This window comes from Falco punctatus, assembly GCF_963210335.1.
Source record: "Falco punctatus genome assembly, chromosome: 11".
In the NCBI taxonomy this organism is placed as follows: domain Eukaryota; kingdom Metazoa; phylum Chordata; class Aves; order Falconiformes; family Falconidae; genus Falco; species Falco punctatus.
Genome location: NC_137591.1, coordinates 6,526,888 through 6,544,966, shown reverse-complemented (window position 1 = coordinate 6,544,966; position 18,079 = coordinate 6,526,888). Strand labels below are relative to the sequence as shown.

General features: G+C 38.3%; 1 protein-coding gene across 2 annotated transcripts; it reads right to left on the bottom strand.

The window, feature by feature from the left end:
- Positions 1–271: 271 nt before the first annotated feature.
- NDC1 (NDC1 transmembrane nucleoporin) lies at positions 272–17,914 on the bottom strand. 2 transcript variants are annotated; one of them, XM_080406209.1, is made up of 18 exons: positions 17,801–17,857; positions 17,612–17,732; positions 16,338–16,439; positions 15,811–15,985; positions 15,170–15,308; positions 13,674–13,782; positions 12,162–12,213; positions 11,403–11,535; positions 9,079–9,171; positions 7,711–7,792; positions 6,682–6,837; positions 5,386–5,640; positions 5,157–5,275; positions 4,863–4,913; positions 3,776–3,839; positions 2,513–2,613; positions 1,399–1,559; positions 272–528 (listed from the first exon to the last, which is right to left on the bottom strand). In XM_080406209.1, exons 1-18 carry the CDS (start codon positions 17,840–17,842, stop codon positions 465–467), a joined length of 2,019 nt encoding a protein of 672 aa, XP_080262335.1. In that variant the 5' UTR covers positions 17,843–17,857; the 3' UTR covers positions 272–464. The 2 variants fall into 2 exon arrangements, with proteins under 2 accessions (XP_080262335.1, XP_080262336.1); XM_080406210.1 differs by lacking the exon at positions 17,612–17,732 and having other exon boundaries at positions 17,801–17,914.
- Between the last annotated feature and the right edge of the window lie 165 nt (positions 17,915–18,079).

Below are 18,079 nucleotides of genomic sequence, written 5' to 3'. Positions count from 1 at the left end.
CCTGGGCACATCTGTTTCTTACTCTTAAAGTACACACTTCATCTGCACTAAAAGTGTTATCAACTAAATTTATGAAACACTTAGGCACACTAAGTATCTATGTAAATCTCTCCTCACAGCCCTTTAACAGAAAAGGGTAGGGAAAGAATATGTGAAAAGCAGTGAAGGATTCGAATGGCGAAGTAACTCTGATAATCTCAAATGTCAGAGTCTTACGTAAAATAAGAACTGACACTTTCTCATTTGTAAGTGATATTAAAAGAAGGCAAGATGAATTTTTGAAAAAAAGTTTTATTATACAAAAGACGATTCAAACCTGAAAGAGCTCTTCTACAGTTATAAGAGTTTTGTTCTGTAACTTGTACTTCCATATGCTTTTCCAAAAAAACAAGACAAAAAGGCTCATTAGTCCCACCTTCTTCTTACCAAGTGCTGGGAGAAAAAAAAGTAGTTGCATCAAAATCTTATTCTTTGTATTCCAAGAATTGCTGAAGTCTTTTCTTATGTTCTGTAGACACTTGCACTGCACTAAAAACAAATGCAGAACATAAGATTTTTACATTAAATGTAATATACCACAAAATAAAGCCTCATGCCAAAATTAAGTATACACTGAAATCAACAATTACCCTGAAGCTAAATTTTAGGGTTTTCATACAGCTGGGTTTTCTATGTTCCAAGACAAAAACGTATATTAACCCTTAAAACTGTCCATTCTTAAACTCAACAGCTTCCACTACTAAAAGGTACTTGTCCCAAGAAACTGAGCCTATTTCCTTACCATCAAAACACATACAAACAACTGTTTAACTTTCAAGAATGATTTAGGTAAGAAAGAATCTCTTAAAATGATCTCTCCTATATATCGAGCACTTCTAAACTATGACATTTCATCCCCACAGGGAGAGATGAGCAGATACCGCAGGAAGTTTCAGACCCACATATTCAGTGGCCAAGTATGGAAGTCTGCCTGCTGTGACAGTAGCTGAGAAAGAGCCATCAGACAATCAAGAAACAAGGGAATTTGAATATTTGGACTCTTCATAGGATTCTCAGGATTGTCTCCCCACAGGACAGACAAATTGTCTCTAGTTAATTTACTTTTTTTTCCAACAGCTAAGATTCACTAAACAAGTGGTATTCGTGGACTGCTCCTAAAGAGTTTCATGAAAAGTCACCAAGAAAAATTGCCCAGAAATCTATGAATAGTAAGTTTCCAAGGGGGACCATATATCTACACAAGAATATTTTAAGGTTCCACAAATCAAAAAATACTAAAATACATGTTACAATAACAGCCTGAAGGGATTTTCACCCAAACTTCCCTTTTCATAGGTCCTACAATAGTAATAATTAAAACTAAGTTTAGCAAGCAAGCAAGCATGAAAAAGTTCTTACTTTAAGTGTTCTCCAAAGACAGCAGTTATCCGGTATAGTGCCGTTTTCAGAGATGCCCTAAGTGCAAATCGTAGTGTTTTGTAGGATGTGTCTACCAGACTTCCTGAAATCCTGGGGGGCTTGCTAGAAACATGAGGCAGTTTGAAATGTCTGTCTACAACCTGATGGAGAAAAACGTAAAGTCAACTTTTTTCATCTTTTAATTAGTTCATAGTGTAATTAACAACATCTTTATGTCAAATAACACACACAAAAAAAAGTGAAAGTTCAGAAACTCCACTAAGACACACAAATGTAGTGGAGAATGAGCTTGACCTTGCATTTCCTCACTTATCAATGTGAACAAAGAACCAAGTTCTGTCAAGTAAGATTCTCTGTTAATGAGTCTTAAATGCTAAGCACAGCACGATGGAGTAGAAAGACAATTCTGTCCTCTGTATTGTGACTTCTTTCTTTAAGAAACAAGAGTACTGGCTTCCCCCCCCCCCGCCCCGCCATGGCTGTTCTTGGATAAATTACTTGCACAGAAAAACATTAATAACCTCTAAATTCTTTTCAAGAATCTCCATCAAGGCAGTGTAAAATGATTATGTCAATAGGACACACATAGCCTTGGAAACAAATCTTGATTTTTTTAAAAATACACATTACACAAACATCAGTAATTTGAGAGTAATGTATTAGTATTAGTAGAGGTATGTCACACAAATCTTATCTCCTGTGATTTGCAGTGTCTCCAAGTGCTCCACATTCCGTGAAGAATTGTGTACAGCCAAATAAAGATTTAAGTCCTAACTATGCATAAAATATAATAACTGTTGCATCCCTGAAATAAGGTCTTTAACTAAGCACACAGTACCTTTTTTTAATTAAACGTTCCATTAAACAGATGCTTTCTACTTCTACATTTTAAAAACTGAACAGGTTTTTATTCAGCTGTTTCATAATGCACATAGTGGCAACTAACTGTTTTGTTTAGATTAACTGCAGAAGAGCTGTTGCAATGGTAACAACCTGAATGTTATGAATGGTCAGCAAGGTCAAAATATAAAATTAGCAAAACTACTTCTCTTCTGCAGAACAAACTGAGTAAGAAAAAATTAACATTTTTTACCTCCTGAAGAGTCAGTAAAGTATTCAGAATAGCTGGCAGTGTAGTTTGGACAACTCCAAATTGGTCTTCAGTAAAAGAGGCTGCTACCAAATGAGACAGACCTTTTAAAAAAAAAAAGTTTGCTATAGATTACTGAATTCTCAACATTAACAAAAATTTTTAAAAAATTCTCTGCATTAACAAAGATCATGGGTTTGTCTGAAGATTCTACTAGCGTGGAGGAATCCTTTACAACTTACAGCAGCCAGATGACTCTGAAGCAGCTTTGGCTTGCTTCAGAACTGGTCACTGATTTGGCGGGTATACAATAGTTTGTGGTTGATAAGCAAGAGAGATTATACACAAAAATTTTAAAAAAGCATTGGTCCTCCTTTCACTGCTCTGACCAGAGCTGCACCTGACATCAACCAAGAGTCAGGAACTATTTCACAATTCTAGCCATAAACAAACATTTCCAGATGACTTAACTTTCTTTGTTCAGCTTGTATGAGAACTCTCTACTACTCTGAGGGAAACTTTGATTTAGCTTTAAATCCCTTCTCAGTTTCAGCCTAGCCCTCTGCCCTTAGTTAAAACACAAATGGTGTCTCCTGCTTTTCTGCAAACTGCTGTGATTCCCGTCTCCTGACTGTATACATCTCAACTTATCACCCTCTCTAACACAGCATGGTGTACTTGCCCATAAAGCATACAACCTAGGAAAAAGATCAACTTTTGCACAGTCGAATCGAATAAAGGATTCTATCAATACTGGTATTTGCAAACAAAATCCCATAGTGCAACCACATACTGCCTTTGTTCTTTCAATTCTCTGCAGATCATCTTTTTCTATTTTACTACCCGAGTGCCTCCTTCCCTCAACTCTCCAAAACTAACAAGAGCCTTCGGCCAGAAAAGCTGTTCTAAAAAGACATCATAGATCTGTTACAGGAAAGAACATAGAAGGGATACATGGGCTCACATGGGAGACAAGCAACAGACATCAAGTTTAGGAATCTCTTAACAAACCTCTACAGAATCTCTACCAAATCTCTCCAGAACATAAACTAAGAGATCTCACATGGGATCTCAAAACTAAAAAGTGAATTAGACCTTTATTCATGTTGGTATCTGAAGTGCAGTCAGGTTTTTGTCAAAAATGCAAAGATTTTTCTTCTATTACTTTTATAAGGCACAAGCCCCAGAAACCTGGAACCAGATCCTTTCAGTTGTTGTAGTTCATGAGCCAACAGAGCAGATCACCTGGGAACAGAAACCACTTACCTTCCAAAGCCCAGATGTGCATTTGGGCATCAGAGAAGACAGCTTGGATGGAGGTTTCTGGGTGCTGAGAAGAAATCAAAGCATTCTGAGTGCATTTTATAAATAATATCACCCAACAGTGCAGGTTTCAATTAAGGCATTATACATTTGATAGGGTCATGTCCCTCCCCTCAGCCTGCAAGGCTGACAGATCTCAGGGAATACCCAGAAAAATCTGATCTTTTAAGAAACTAAAACTCTTTTTGGACAGGAACTGCCCACAAAACTATATTTGGCAGTTAAAAGAATATTAGCTAGCTAGTTTTCAAGGGCTAAATGGGCAATAAAATTCCCCCAAGCCTATTTTCATGATCTTGCTTCCCTCCATCTTCACTCCAGCCTATAACTGACCAGAAAACACTGTGCATGTAAGCACATGCCATTATCACATAGACAGAAAAAATCTGCATATAAAAATATTATCTCTACTTGCAGGAAACATTTAAATCCTTAAAAAACAAAGATCTAAATTAGAGGAGGATGCTGACTTATTGTTCAATTAGGCTAAGAGAAATACCCAATTGTTTTGCTGTGTAAACACTATGCAAATTTAGTTTAAATGTTCAAATTTACCTGAAAAGTAGTAGTAATATTAGTACCAGTATTTCATAAGCAGAAACTCCCAACAATCTAGATACTTCTTCCACAAAGGAACACTATCAAGAATTCATTTGGTATGTTGACCTAACAAAAAGCAGTTAACTGATTTTTTAAATTAACTAGAAGCTGTATCATCTGAAAACTTAAATGCAATTGTCTCTGTATACTAATTGTTAAGTTGTGTTTTACTGGAACATGATGCTTTAAGCAAAATGCAGTTTATAATCATATGAGTTTAAACAAGTGTTATTATTCTTTTTTATGCAGGTATGAGATAATGCTGCTATGAAACTCACAGTAAGTGGAAAGTTGTACTCAATGGAAAACCTTAGGTTAAAAGGTTTTAGAAGTGTTACTATATTGAAAAGGTACACAGTGCCACAGCAGAACCCATATGTGCACACATTTCTAGTCCATGCCACTCAGTCACAAAACATAAGATGATTACCTTGCTGAAGAAATACATTATCAGCACTCGTTTTGACAAGAAGGTTTTTATCTGAAAAGAAACAACAGATTACAAATATCATTTGTGTTTATCTAAGTTATGCACAGTTGGCCCTCGTCAACTCTGTCATTTTCTCACAGTATAAAGGGATTGGGGGTGGGGGGAAGGATTTTTTACTACGTAAGCTAACTGGAGAAGGAAGTATTCATTCAAAAAATTGGAAAGTTATTGCAGAAGGGAGAACACCTAAGCTGCACTGGCTGTAACCTATTGGTACTGCAACTTCTGCTCTACCTGTTCTTGCTTGTTCTGAAGCCACGTGTAAATAAATCTTGGCTGTACTGCCTCACTGCCAACTCTTGCAGCAGAGAGCACTGGGAAGGATTCTTGGTGGGAGCCATTCATCTGCAGATCTACAAGAGAAATACAGTATCTTCAGAAAAAGCAGTTGGCTGTCACTTTAATCCTTAAGGTACAGATCTCTATCGACAGGTTAAAAACAGTGCTGTGGAAAAATCTCTACCTGAAACTGATGTCCACAGCTTTGGTCCCCTTCTCATAACATTAGGACTTTGAACTGATCCGTGCCAAGGGGAGTTTACATCCAGAATTCCTGTCTTGCAATTTAAAGCAGGTGAGCTGAAAGGCGAGCCAACATTAGACCCAGGTGATGTCTTTAAAGGCATTAGGGACGATTTAGCCAGCGAAGACATGGAGGCTCTGGGCACAATATTAGACCTCTCTGACTGGAAAGACATGTCTTCTGTACCAACAGCTCCTAACGACAAAGAATACACTGCATGAAGAGAAGCAGGCTGGTGCTTACAAAATACAAGATGGGTTTGTTATTCGACTGCTATCTCAACAACTTCCGTATTGTCAAAGCTTTTATTAAAGGACACTGTTTCCACTGCAGTTCTGCAAAAAGTACACGTTGAGTATGGAGTAATGAGAAAGAACCTTGTGGATCTATTTATTTTGTTCCTTTTACTAGCCATCATTACTATGCCCTGGTATATATCTGCATAAAGTGTGCTTGTAGGCTTAAGTACCAGAAAAAAGGCTACGTAAAGAAGAACGGCAATTTTTTCTGATTCTGCTTGGCATGCAAGAAAAGACATGTCAGTCCCAAAATCCAAGGAAAAGCAGCACCAGAAGAAATTAAACTCTGACATACAGTTCCCCGCTGTTCCCAGGACACTGGTATCCTAGGCACTGACTGCCAAGGGATTCAATTACCTGGCACCCCTTGCGCTAACACAACTCTGCTGCCAGGAATGATGCCTAAGTCTGGCATGTAAAACACCAGAAATGCTTGCAGGCTGCACACAGCTCAGGAGTCAAGACTGGCTTTTCTTATTCTACAGTGGTATTAGTGAATCACACAAACATATTCAAAGTCCCCACAACAACAAAACAAAAAATAATTCTACCACCTTAAACTAATCATAAGAGCAGCTATGCAAATTACAAAGCATCTCTTGGCAAGACTTAAGTTCTCCCTCTACTAAGTTGAACCATTTACTAGTAGACTTTCTTTATTCATACAAGTGTGGAAAAAATACTGTATTGAACATAAATAACATCATGCAAAGTAAACAAACTGAGCAAACATGATCTTTCCAAGTTTTCTAGTTATTTTGGGATTACTTCAACAAGAATACCCAAAATGAAATTGGGAGGGAGACTATTTTAGTTTGGATTTATTTACAGAAACTCCTGTGACTCATTTTCCCCATACAACTTGAGACTAACGTACCTATGTAATCTACTGGTACTTTCATGCTTTACAAGCTATTACGAGCGTTTCCTCACATACCTGGAGTCTGTGGAGATCCTTTCATCTCTCCTGCTGGCTGCTTTGCTCTCCCATTTGCTGCTGCAGCTTCCTGCTGTGTGATCAGCCTCTGGGTCAGATCACTCAGAAGACTCAAACACTCCCTTGATATTGCTGTCCAGTTGTGCGGGTGTCCACCTAGCAGCACGCACACAAAAAGAAAGTGCAGTAGGTGTGTTTAACCCAGATTCTTACCCTTCTATTTTGACAGTGCCCATATTATGCTCTCAGCATAAGCTTCAAAGTTATACTTCCACTCCATTTCTAACACGACAGCGTATTTTCACTGCGACAGTTTATTTGTACTGAAAAGAAGATAAAAACATGGACAGATTCTGCCCTTCTGTCAATGCATAACTCTAAAAAGACTTGGGTGAAACCTGCTAAGCAAGCAGGAAACAAGCAGTTCAGCCCATCAGATCTGAAATCACTGAACAACGAAAATGAACAAATACCAATGGTGACGGTAAACAGTTTTGAAGTAGTACAAACACTAGAATTCCTGATAAGGTGTAACAAAAAGTTCGTGAAGGCTTCTAAGCAGTTTTACTTGACCTTCTCTGCCATATCTTTGTATACAGCAAGAGTCCTGCGTACTAACTGAAATTATAGCCATTGTTTGCTTTCACAGCTCTAGCTCTTCTTTGTGCTTGATTTCACCTCACTCACACCTCAACCGTAGGTTTTCATACACATCTCTTAGATTATTCAGTTTGGACTGTTTGACTGGTGGTGTCAAAAGGACCCTGCTTTCAATGTCCTAAGACCCGTGTTTCCTCACGGCTGTCATTTAAATCAAACAGGCACCAGAATTTTTTTTGAGTTTAGTAGATGAAACTGTATGAATATAGATAACTAAGCATCCTTTTGGAAAAGGCACCATAGGGATGAGGCCTCCTGGCTTATGTAGCATGACTCACAGCAATATATCACTTCTAAAAGCATTTGACTAACACTTAAAAAAAAAAAGAAAGAATTAACATGAAATAATTTTTTAATTTTTATAATTACCTGGCTGACTAAGGCTAAAGACTTCCTGTCGTCGAACAGGAGAATACTGGGAAAGTAACGTCAAGTCTTGTAAGGCTAAAAACTACCAAGAAAGGAAAATGTTTTAGAGCACGCAAAATCCAATGTACTTCCTTCAAAAATGTAGTTAATCATACAAAAGCAATCCCTAACAGAATGAGTTCACGCAGACTAAACCCAGCCATGTAACAGAAAAAGAAAAGAGGCAAATGACTGCACACATCCCTAGAACCACTCTGGATGGGGCTGCCAAAGTAAGCTCTTAGTAAGAGCTTCAGAGGACTTCACTGATAGTGTTAAGATAAAAAATTACATCTTCTTTAACAGCTAACAGCTCAGACGGAAAGAGCCTAAGAGGCAAAAAAGTTTAAGGCAAGAACTGTTTTTGCAGGCCAGAGCTCGACTACAGTGTGCCATACCATAAAGGACCTAATTCTGCTTTTTCATGTGATTAAGTAATTAACGTAGCAAACCAAAAATAACCAGATTTCTCACACTATGCAAGACCCAATTATAAATTAGACACTCTAGTAACAGCTGAGATTATAAATTAGACTTCCTCTCCCTTTAACTGTGCTATGCTCGATCCTTCCCCATTCATCCTTCAATAATGCAGCAAAGCTTAAAAAAGGATTTAAATGGATTGCAGTCTATAATATCGCCAGTTTTATGAGATATCTGTAAAATCAGTAAATGTGGATTTTGCAAGTGCAGGAGAATAGCATTACCTTTATTTAGATAATACTTCTTATAGAATGTCTCAAAATTCTCAGTATTATAATCAGTAAATCCCATTAATGATTACCATAGCCAGACCAAAATTACTCTCCTTCACTTACAGATTTGAGGTAGCTTATCAGTCTTGTCTTTTTTTTTTAAAAAAAAAAAAAAACAACACAACATAAATACGGACATAATTTTTTAATTTAAAGGAGGACCCACATGTAAGACCTCAAATATAAGTAGCAGAGGTAAAGTGGTAAGAGGGTACGAAGGTTTGACAAAACCCCTGCTCATCTGACAAGACTCAAAGTTGAAAGAGTTAAAGAAAACTGTTCTTTTTGCATAAGTACACACTAATATACTACTTATGCTGCAGACAAACAGACCTTAGTTCTAAATAGAGTCTGTCTTCAGCTTAAAGTAACACTGTTGTGAGCACCAGCAGATGTCACTACTAAACTAATTTTCACCTTTAGGTGTAACTGCCTCCTTGAGCATTCTGAGGCAGCCTTCTAAAGAACTAGCACCTCAATTCAAACACCTGGTACCTAGAAGGTCCGATTGCATGCTTTGAGAAACACCACCTCAGCACCCGTCTAGCTGGGAACATGGTGGGAATTCAGTTACCTTTATAATGAGGGGAGGATTGCTATTTAAGATTTTAGGCAGGCACTGGTCTGTCTCCTCAGCAAAAGTTGGCTGGACAGGAAAATGATGCGTCTAAATAAAAACATCAGAGGTTGTGTTATACAGAGCAAGACACAAGAAAACCTTATGAAAGACCACAGCTGAGTTGTTACTTGTCAGATGAACGATGAACTACAAAAGCACACACCTCATTGCTTCAATTTACTGTAAACTAGCCTGAAATGCCCAAGACAAACAAGACTACTTTACTCCTTATGCTTAAAATAGAGAAGTCTTAGAAAATCCAGATATCTTTATCTTCAAATGCCTTCCATGTACCCATATAATTCATAGCTGGGGCATTATACCATTCCGAAAATAAATGCCTCTAACCATATACCTGGGAAGAAACTATTGACACCATATTCAGAAACAAGACTGAAATCTTCACTGTAATGTCCATCTTTATCAGTGTAACCACTCTGGTTAAGAACCAAGAGTTCTTTTACCAAATAGTAAAAGATGGTTTTATTCTTCTTTTGCACTGTTTCACTGATGAAGTAACAAATTACTTTTTTTGCCATCATGATATTCACCTTTGTGTTTTAATAGAATTTCTGTTCTTGCGGCTACAACATTTAAGATTTAAAGAGCAGTGCTTAAATCATATCAAACACTGCATCTTTTTAACTCTAACGTGGATGACTTTGGGCACAAAGCTGACATAATTGTGTTACTGTACTCATTTTACACATCATAGCTTTAGCCTCCTCTGTTTCCAACTGCAAAACTGAGATTTGAGGTAGCAACTACTTTCAAAACATTAATAAAGTGACTTCACGTGGACTACATTTACAATTTCTTTCCTGACTTTTCAGTTAACACTGCAAATATTTACCAACCGTTTTGGAAGTTTTTTAGCTCATTAAAAAAATAAACAATGTGGAAAAACAGATCTTTTGTTCAACAGTCAAAAGGGCAAGGTCCATTTTATACCTTCACAGCTGGACGTTTCTTTTGTCTTCCATAGTTTTAAGCAATACAATAATTACAGACATCACAGCATCCACTGGCACTTCAACTATTATCCTTTGGAATAGGTTGTTTACACCTCAGAGCTGTTGGAGCGGATTCTGGCACATCATTACATCAGTTCAGATTAACTCATTGTTAATCTTTTTTCCATGCAGTCACAACAACTAGATCTTTTTAATCAATGCTAACACTCCAACAAGCACTGTATGCCATTTCATTCCATAGGAGTGCTTTGCACCAAGTCATTGATCCAGGATTTAAACCTTGCGGTTTTTTCCCCCCTAAAGATCTGCAGACTAGTAATGTTTTTTTTAAAAAAATTAAGTTACATGAATAATTTTTTTCCTCTATTCTTACAAAGAAATATCTGGATTTGTCAACAAAGATCAAGCCTTCTCCGATTCTTTGTTGGCAAGACTTTTTTTTCCTCTCTTCAATCATAGTCTCACATTTATTCTAATAAGATTCATTACATATTTAAACGATCTTTTTTTAGCCACATTAATTTGTAACTTTATGATTGAATGAAAAAGCACAAGTGTCTTAAATCCCAAGACTGCTTGAAGTCTACTTTAATACTGCAGCCTGAATTAGATTAACATGTCTCTGCTCTGGAGAACAGTATACTTTGATGGTTTGCCTGAATTTGAGATTTCTAGAGCCTAGCTCACAGAAATTTGGCAGCATTTTGTTCTCTCTTCTGTTGTAAAATTTGATTGAGAGCTATAGAGTTTCTGGCTGTTATCCTCCCTTGTAACCTGTAGCTGTTTGTCGCAAGTCTTCAGCTAGTCTCATGCTCAAATACAAAATCATTGCATGGAAACACATGCAGAGATCAAGCTAGTGAAGTACACTCTGCCAGACACCTATCGGCCATGCACTGGCTCATCTGCCTTCACACCTAAAAAGCGCTGTGCAGACTCTACGAAGCACAAAGTGGTTCTTTGTTAGAGTGGCCCCAATAGCATCTGCACAGATTTAACATCAGTTCCGAACAGGAGAAGGGGGACATGGAAACAGAAATCGATGAGCAAGAAGATGTGGTGGCAATAACAATGCATTAATTTTGTAAACAGCACAGACTTCTCTTGCTATAAAGAGAGAAAGGGAAAGTCAGTTAATGCCTGGGCCTCTCTCAACTACTCAGTTATCAGATACTACCTGTAATGCATGCCTTGAAAATGCAAGAATTTAAAACAAGTTACTTCCTAGTGAAGCTGCTTTTGAAAAGAAAGCATTATCTGTTAAACACCAATGTTACACCTTTAGCACTGCCACTAAGTACTAACCTCTGTAGCGTAGATTTTGAAGAGTAACCATGCAGTGTACCAGGTAATCAGAAGAAATACACCACATAGCCAGCCATGGTAAAACAAGGAGAGATCCAATAAGCCAGTCAGAGTGTCAAGAGGATGCAGTTTGCTGCAGATAAAACAACCAAGAAGATACAAGTATTTTTATTATGGAAGATGTCTACAGTAAGCTGTTAACAGTAGCAACAATTGCAAGAATAAAGTTGCTTTTTTTTTTTTTTTGAAAAAAAAAACCCAGTTTCTTAAAGATGCTTGAGATACCAGTTACTGAATTTTTCAATAACTGTGATGAAACTAAGAAAAAGAAATATGAAATAATAATGATTACTGGTTTAGTCAATTAAGGTATCAAGACTTCAGCTTCCCTATTTTAAAACAAATGGCAGCCATTTAAAGATGCACCACCCCACCACCACCCCCAAAAAGAACCCCGACAGAAAAGCAGATAAAACACATATGCAATTTGGAGTATTATTTTTAATACTTTAAACACTTACAGAGATGAAGGAAATAGAGAAGATTCCTTAATGACTATCTACAAGATGGTTCCTACAAGGGGATGTTGGTTCCTTTTGGATCCATTTCAGAAGTACCCCATGCTCCCCACATTCTGTGTGGGAAGGGAAGGAACCAAGTCTGACTACACACAGAGCCAGTTGCTATGCTGGATTTCTTCAGCAAAGGGAGCTGTCAGCAATATTCTCCAGCAAGTTTTCAGCACAACATACTACTGACCTGTCTATATGAAGATCCATTGTTGCACTTATCCACATCTTTGGGATGTAACCTAGGGGGTCAAAAAAGAAACACTGAAACAAACATGACACTGCAAAGCATATACACAATGGGCCAAAAAGATGACAGAAGTAGAATGCACATACAAGACCAGTCTCTTGTCTCTATAACATGCCTGCACCAGGAAACAGTCTGCCTTTGGGGTTTGGGGATTGTTTGGGTTTGTTTGTTTTGCAAAGAAATAGAAGAGAAAAGGCTTCAGGCCAGCAACTATACATTAAGAGATGCAGACCTTAGCTTTTATTGCTAGCTTCTCAGCATTGAATTGTGTTTCCTCACTAACAAAAGCAGGTTAACAGTAATTTAATATTAATTTTCACTACAGCACAGGCAGCAGCAAAGTGCTTTTAAAGACTTAATGGAAACTGATATAGGACCACCATACCTCTAATTTATCACCTAATGTAAAAGTTTAAATAATTCTAGCATATTTTGACATCACTTAGGAGGATAATTACAACCATAATATAAAAAAATCCTGGGTTTTAGAAAGTTCAGTGCAACCACCTTCATCAGCAAAGATTTTTTTTACCATAGTTTTAAAGACCAAACTTCATTTTCATATAGGAGGGAGCCACACTGCCTTTGTCTCCCCAGCTTCCCCCAAATAATATAAAGTACACTTGAAAATAAAGCCAAAGTGCTAGTTTTTACTTTAAAAATAGTGACAATATAGCAACAAGTCATGCCCACTGCTGGTATATCAGGTTCAGCTCTGTGATGCTACATTTCCAATACCAGGCAATGGAAGGAGCAGTCCAAGGCATGGAGATGTTTATCCATGTTAAAAAATAATTGGGAATATTTGAAGAAAAAAGGGAATATAAATTACAGACTAAAACAATTATTTTTTTTAAAAGTGCTCCGATTTTAGATTTAGAGTCTTTTTGCCACAAATCAGGACAGGTATGTAAACAGTGGCCCAACACATCAGGTTTTAAAATACACACTTGTGAACCACCAGCCAATTAGAGTTTGGTAGTTCCTTTTACATGCAAGTTATTTCACAGCTGCCTGCAACAAGATCTCCTGCACAGAAAAGATCACCAGAGGCAGCAGCCTGTGTTTTAGTATAGCACCAAACACACACCTCAGGTTATAAAACTATTGTTCTCCACTCCTTTCTCATTAAAATACTGTCATGTTCTTTTTATTGTCTTGCTGATAACACCTTATGGAAGGTATTACTCTCTTTGGAGAAGAACCACTTCTCTTATGCTAAACAACCTTCTGTGAGACTGTAAGAATTGCTATCATACAGATACTGCTGTAAAAACCCTCTGCCTTTTTTTACTGTTTTAATGAGGTATTAGATTCTCTTTATTTGTTTAAGCAAGTCTATGTGCCTTCACCAAGTTACCTGGGAAGGCTGAAAAATATTATAACAGGCCTGACTGATTAAAAATACCATTAAAAAAAAAAAAAAAAAGAAAGAATATCAGGAATCCTTACCAAAAAAGTAATATGCGACAGAGAAGTTTCTAACAAAATATAGCGATTGCACACAACTGTGTTTAACAAGGAGAGGCAAAGATCTTCTGAAACGTAAATACTTGTATTGCTAAAAACAAACAAAAAAATAGTTTAGTATTCTGCATTCAGAACGAATCAATGAAACCGTTTAAAAAAAAAAAGGCAGTTGAAAACCTGAAGACTAGATGAATTAAAAAAATTAGTTTAACACAATTCCAGGTGTTACACCTACTATTTACTCTCTTGATGTCTTTCTGCCATTTTATAATCACCTCTAGTCCTCCTCCCTCTTCCTACCTGTAGCAGTGTGAAAATGGAGGATGGGGTAAATTGACTATACACAGGGGAACAAACTAGAAAAACGCCAACACAAAATAAACAAAAACCCAAAGAAGACATATTTAACATACTAGATTTCATTTAGATTAGAAGTGTGCCATTCAAATATAGGGCAAATTCAGACTAGAAAGTGTTAGAGAGTCAGTAATCCTCCAAGCAGTGAGAGCAATGTAATACTGACATAATACTGACACCTTTCTCCATACAAATGATATGTCTTTCTTAACAACTAAAGCAACCCGTCTGACATTATATGCAAATGAAATCCAAGTAATTTAATTTTTTACTTGGCTAAGCTGCATTAAAAAAGACAGAATTAATATTCAAATAATGTAATTTTTAAAAATACTGAACTACAGCATTGCCACAACAATGCTTGGTTTGCCGATAAACTGAATGGTCATGACTTAAATGTTTTCCACTAACACAACCAACCTCCTTTAAAGATACCTTTTACCAAATTGGTTGGACTTTGTAAATCTGGGAATCGTGCAAAGTTAATGGATGCTATGAGGCTACAGTAACAGAAGAAATATTTTTATAAGATGTTGTTTCACAAGCCGATTCTCACACCCGCACGGATTTCTGTAGAACTGCTAGAGCCCCCTCCAGAGGAATTAATGGGATTCAGTTTCCATAGCACTACACAGACGAACATGCTTTGCATGTTTGAGCTTTAAGCAAGATCTAATGTGCTATTAAGGTTTTAAGTGACCTGGTACCCAGTTACAACTGATAATATGGGGGGGGGTTCTCACTCGCAAAATTTTCAGCTTTTAGGTGACCCCTGCTGTCAGTTCCAGGCGTTAATAGTCAGTTTGTGTGTATCACCTCTTTTCTGTAGTTCACTTTCTGCAGTGGTCCACCTCAGCCAGCTTTTAATGTGCATCACAGGAGTGTAAATTTTATAGTCTCAGCATCCCAGATTTCTACGTTCACTCAAAAGGATTTGAGCAGGAAGGAGGAAGATTGACTCTACGAGCGTTTAAAGCTAACTGAGCATACACTTCATCTATTAGTGAAAGCATACCAACAGACAGCTGCTACTGCCGTATTCAAAACTATAAACAATCAAAGCTTTTTTATCACTGTTTTACTTAGACATGTCTTTTGGTAAAGGTGTTTAAACATCTTACCTGTATGATTGGAAATGGCAAATAATTCATATTGTTAATAAGATAAAAAAGACTGTAACTGTATCCCATGAAAGCTCCAGAAAGTAGAAAAAAAAGGTGATACTCATTTAGGCACATCTCAGGAACAGCATCATCTAAGCTAAAACAGAAAACCTAGAATTAATTCTCAGTTCAATTAAAAAATAGTCATTCTAGCCTTAGCAAGTTAAAATGAAAAGTTTGATTTTACTTTCCTGATCTGTACATATGATGATCTCAGTTAAGTTTTTTCTAAAGCAGGAATGCCACCAGCTGCTTTTGTAGTTTACACACAGGGATTCTTCTGGTATTTAAGAAGTATGTCACATTAACTGACAGACCAAGACTTATTAGTTCAAGCGACAACCAGTTTGTCATCATTCAATTTTCCATTAAGAATCCTGGCAATGCACGTTTTCTGGCCCAATTATTCTTCTGTCCATTGTAACATTTGCAAATTAGGGTATTTTCTGTCCTTTAATAAAGGATATCAACATATAATTGCTTATTTTTCATACTACTAAAATTTTAGTGTTTTGTTTGAAAGACTACATCAGTAAATACATTTTAAAATAAAAGTTCTTTGCATAACTTAACACACACACACACACACAAATAATTACCTTTCTGAAGGCATGCAGGGCACAGCAAGGAACTGGAACTTCCCTTTTGTCATAACTGCAGCACACCAAGCAACCACCATTCCCATTATGGCATGAACAACCGAATGGATAACTTGCTGAGGGTGAATAATTTTTCCTATCAGTGCTAATCGAGAGCATGGTATTGATGGCACAACTGTAAATAAAAGTCAAAAGTGACTTCTCATTTCTTACTAATAAAACCCTTCCTTAAAAAAACAAACAAACACACAAAAAACCCAAAACCAACCCATTGCCACCAAAGAACTTTTCACAGCTGGAAATGGCCACTAAATGATAAAGAAATCAATGAAGTGGCTCAGCTAAGAGTGTCTCAGCCATGAGGTAAGCAGGAATCTGGGATGATTTACTTAAAATAAAAGCTTTGTATATTGTCTGTATTAAAAGGAATCTACAAAAGTTAAGTACATCAAATTTAAATACGTATCTCTTGAAAAAGTCACTCTAAGTCAGGTATCACAGACAGTTCAACAATTTATATAACCCACCTGCATAAAATTCAACGTTGAAGATGCTTATGACTAGTACCACCACAGACATAAGGAGGATACAAAAGATGACATACGAAGTATATAAGTCATTGAAAGAATCTAAAATTTAAAAAAATATCATTGCTCAGAAGATTGCAGTAACACAACAGCGACACATTAACAGAACACTTCAGCAGTTGGCAATAATCCACTAAGCGCATAAAGGGGAATAACGTTCAACGGACTCTCCAACCTCACATGTGATCTGTCCAGCTGTACATTTCTGCATAAAAGCATATTTAAATTTAACAGAAATTATTTTACACCGTTATAATTGGTTTTCTCCTAAGTGAGCACTCAGAATGTTTAAAAAAAAAAAAAAACAAGCCATCAAAAACTTTCAAAATTAGTTAAACAACGGGTCAACTAACACAGCTTCTCTTAATAAAAGCTGCAACCATACAGCTACACTTACAAGGTAAGAAATTCCTTACAGAGCTAATTACTTTTGATTAGTTATTTTAGGCTTTTGTGTTTTCAAAGAGGGAAATAAATCAAATCTTTCAGCCTGGAGCAGATAAATGACTACAGGTATCAAGCTTCCATCTAAACATCTCTCATTTTCCTGTGTGCACTCTGGGGAAAGTTATTCTCACCGTACAGAGTGACTACTTCAGGATATTTCAACCTGTGATTCAACACACTGAAGTTAGAGGAACCTGAAGCTCTTTATGCAAGCACCAGCTGCACAGGGCAGAAAGGGGAAGTGTGTCCAAGTACTTAGAACAGATAATTAAGTCACTTCGCTTAATTTTTTTTTTACATGACCTTGCAACAGTTATTTTTATTTAGGGAGGATTATGGCTGTTGTGGCTGTAAGTATCACCGAAACTTACATTTCGGAGCCTAAAGACCATTCAGAAACCAAGCAGCCGCGTCACACAAAGCCACTGCCAGTTCCCACCATCTGAGGCAACAGGTGGGGGGCAGGGGAAACCCGCATACACAAACACTTGACTGTAAAAATACAAAAGCATCAAAGGGCAACTTGTCCAGTATGGCAGATTTTATTTTATAAACGGGGTTAAAATATTAATATCGGGTTACTTTATGTAACGAAGCACTCCAGCAGCCACTACTACGGTGACAAGTGGATCCGAAAGGCAGACGAAGGCCCGTGCCCAGGCCCTCTAGGCTCTGCAGACACACAGACACACGCCCCTCCCTTACGAGAGCCCCCAGCCCTCCCCCCGAGCGGCTCCCGCCCCACAGCAGGAGGGCAAAGCACCTACTGGTGATCCAGCACACCGGGTGGAAGGGGTCCAGGCCACTGAGGACGATGAAGGCCGCGGTGCAGACGGGCAGCAGCAGCACGGACCAGGCGACGGCGGCCGCCACCCTCCAGCCCAGCACCTGAGGGAAGCACAGCGTGAGGGGCCGCGGGGTACAAGGGCCGCCCACATCCCAGGCCCCGCACTCACCTGGCGGAGCAGCGCTCGCTGCCGGCCCGCCCCCGCCTCCATGGCTGCGGCCCGGCCGCCCGCTCCGCCGTTCAAAGTCTCCGCCGTTCCACGGCCACCCCCGCACGCCACTTCCGCCGCACGCCGGGAGGGCGGCCGGCCGGCGGCCAATGGGAGGCGCGAAGAGCTACGTTCCCCGCCCCCTGAGCGGAAGTGACGTCCCGGGTAGCGCCAGGGGACTGCAAGTCCCGGCGTGCCCCGCGCGGGGCCGGCAGGCCCAGGCCTGGGGGAGGCGCGTGG

What these genes read in the sequence shown, in the direction of transcription:
- NDC1 (XM_080406209.1), bottom strand. Translation starts at nt 17,842, where the DNA reads ATGGAGGCGGGGGCGGGCCGGCAGCGAGCGCTGCTCCGCCAG. An exon ending in ATCCTCCCCTCATTATAAAG is followed by an intron (nt 7,793 to 9,078) that starts GTAACTGAATTC and finishes CTTTCTTGGTAG; the next exon opens with TTTTTAGCCTTACAAGACTT. An exon ending in TAATGTATTTCTTCAGCAAG is followed by an intron (nt 3,840 to 4,862) that starts GTAATCATCTTA and finishes ATTTCTTCTCAG; the next exon opens with CACCCAGAAACCTCCATCCA.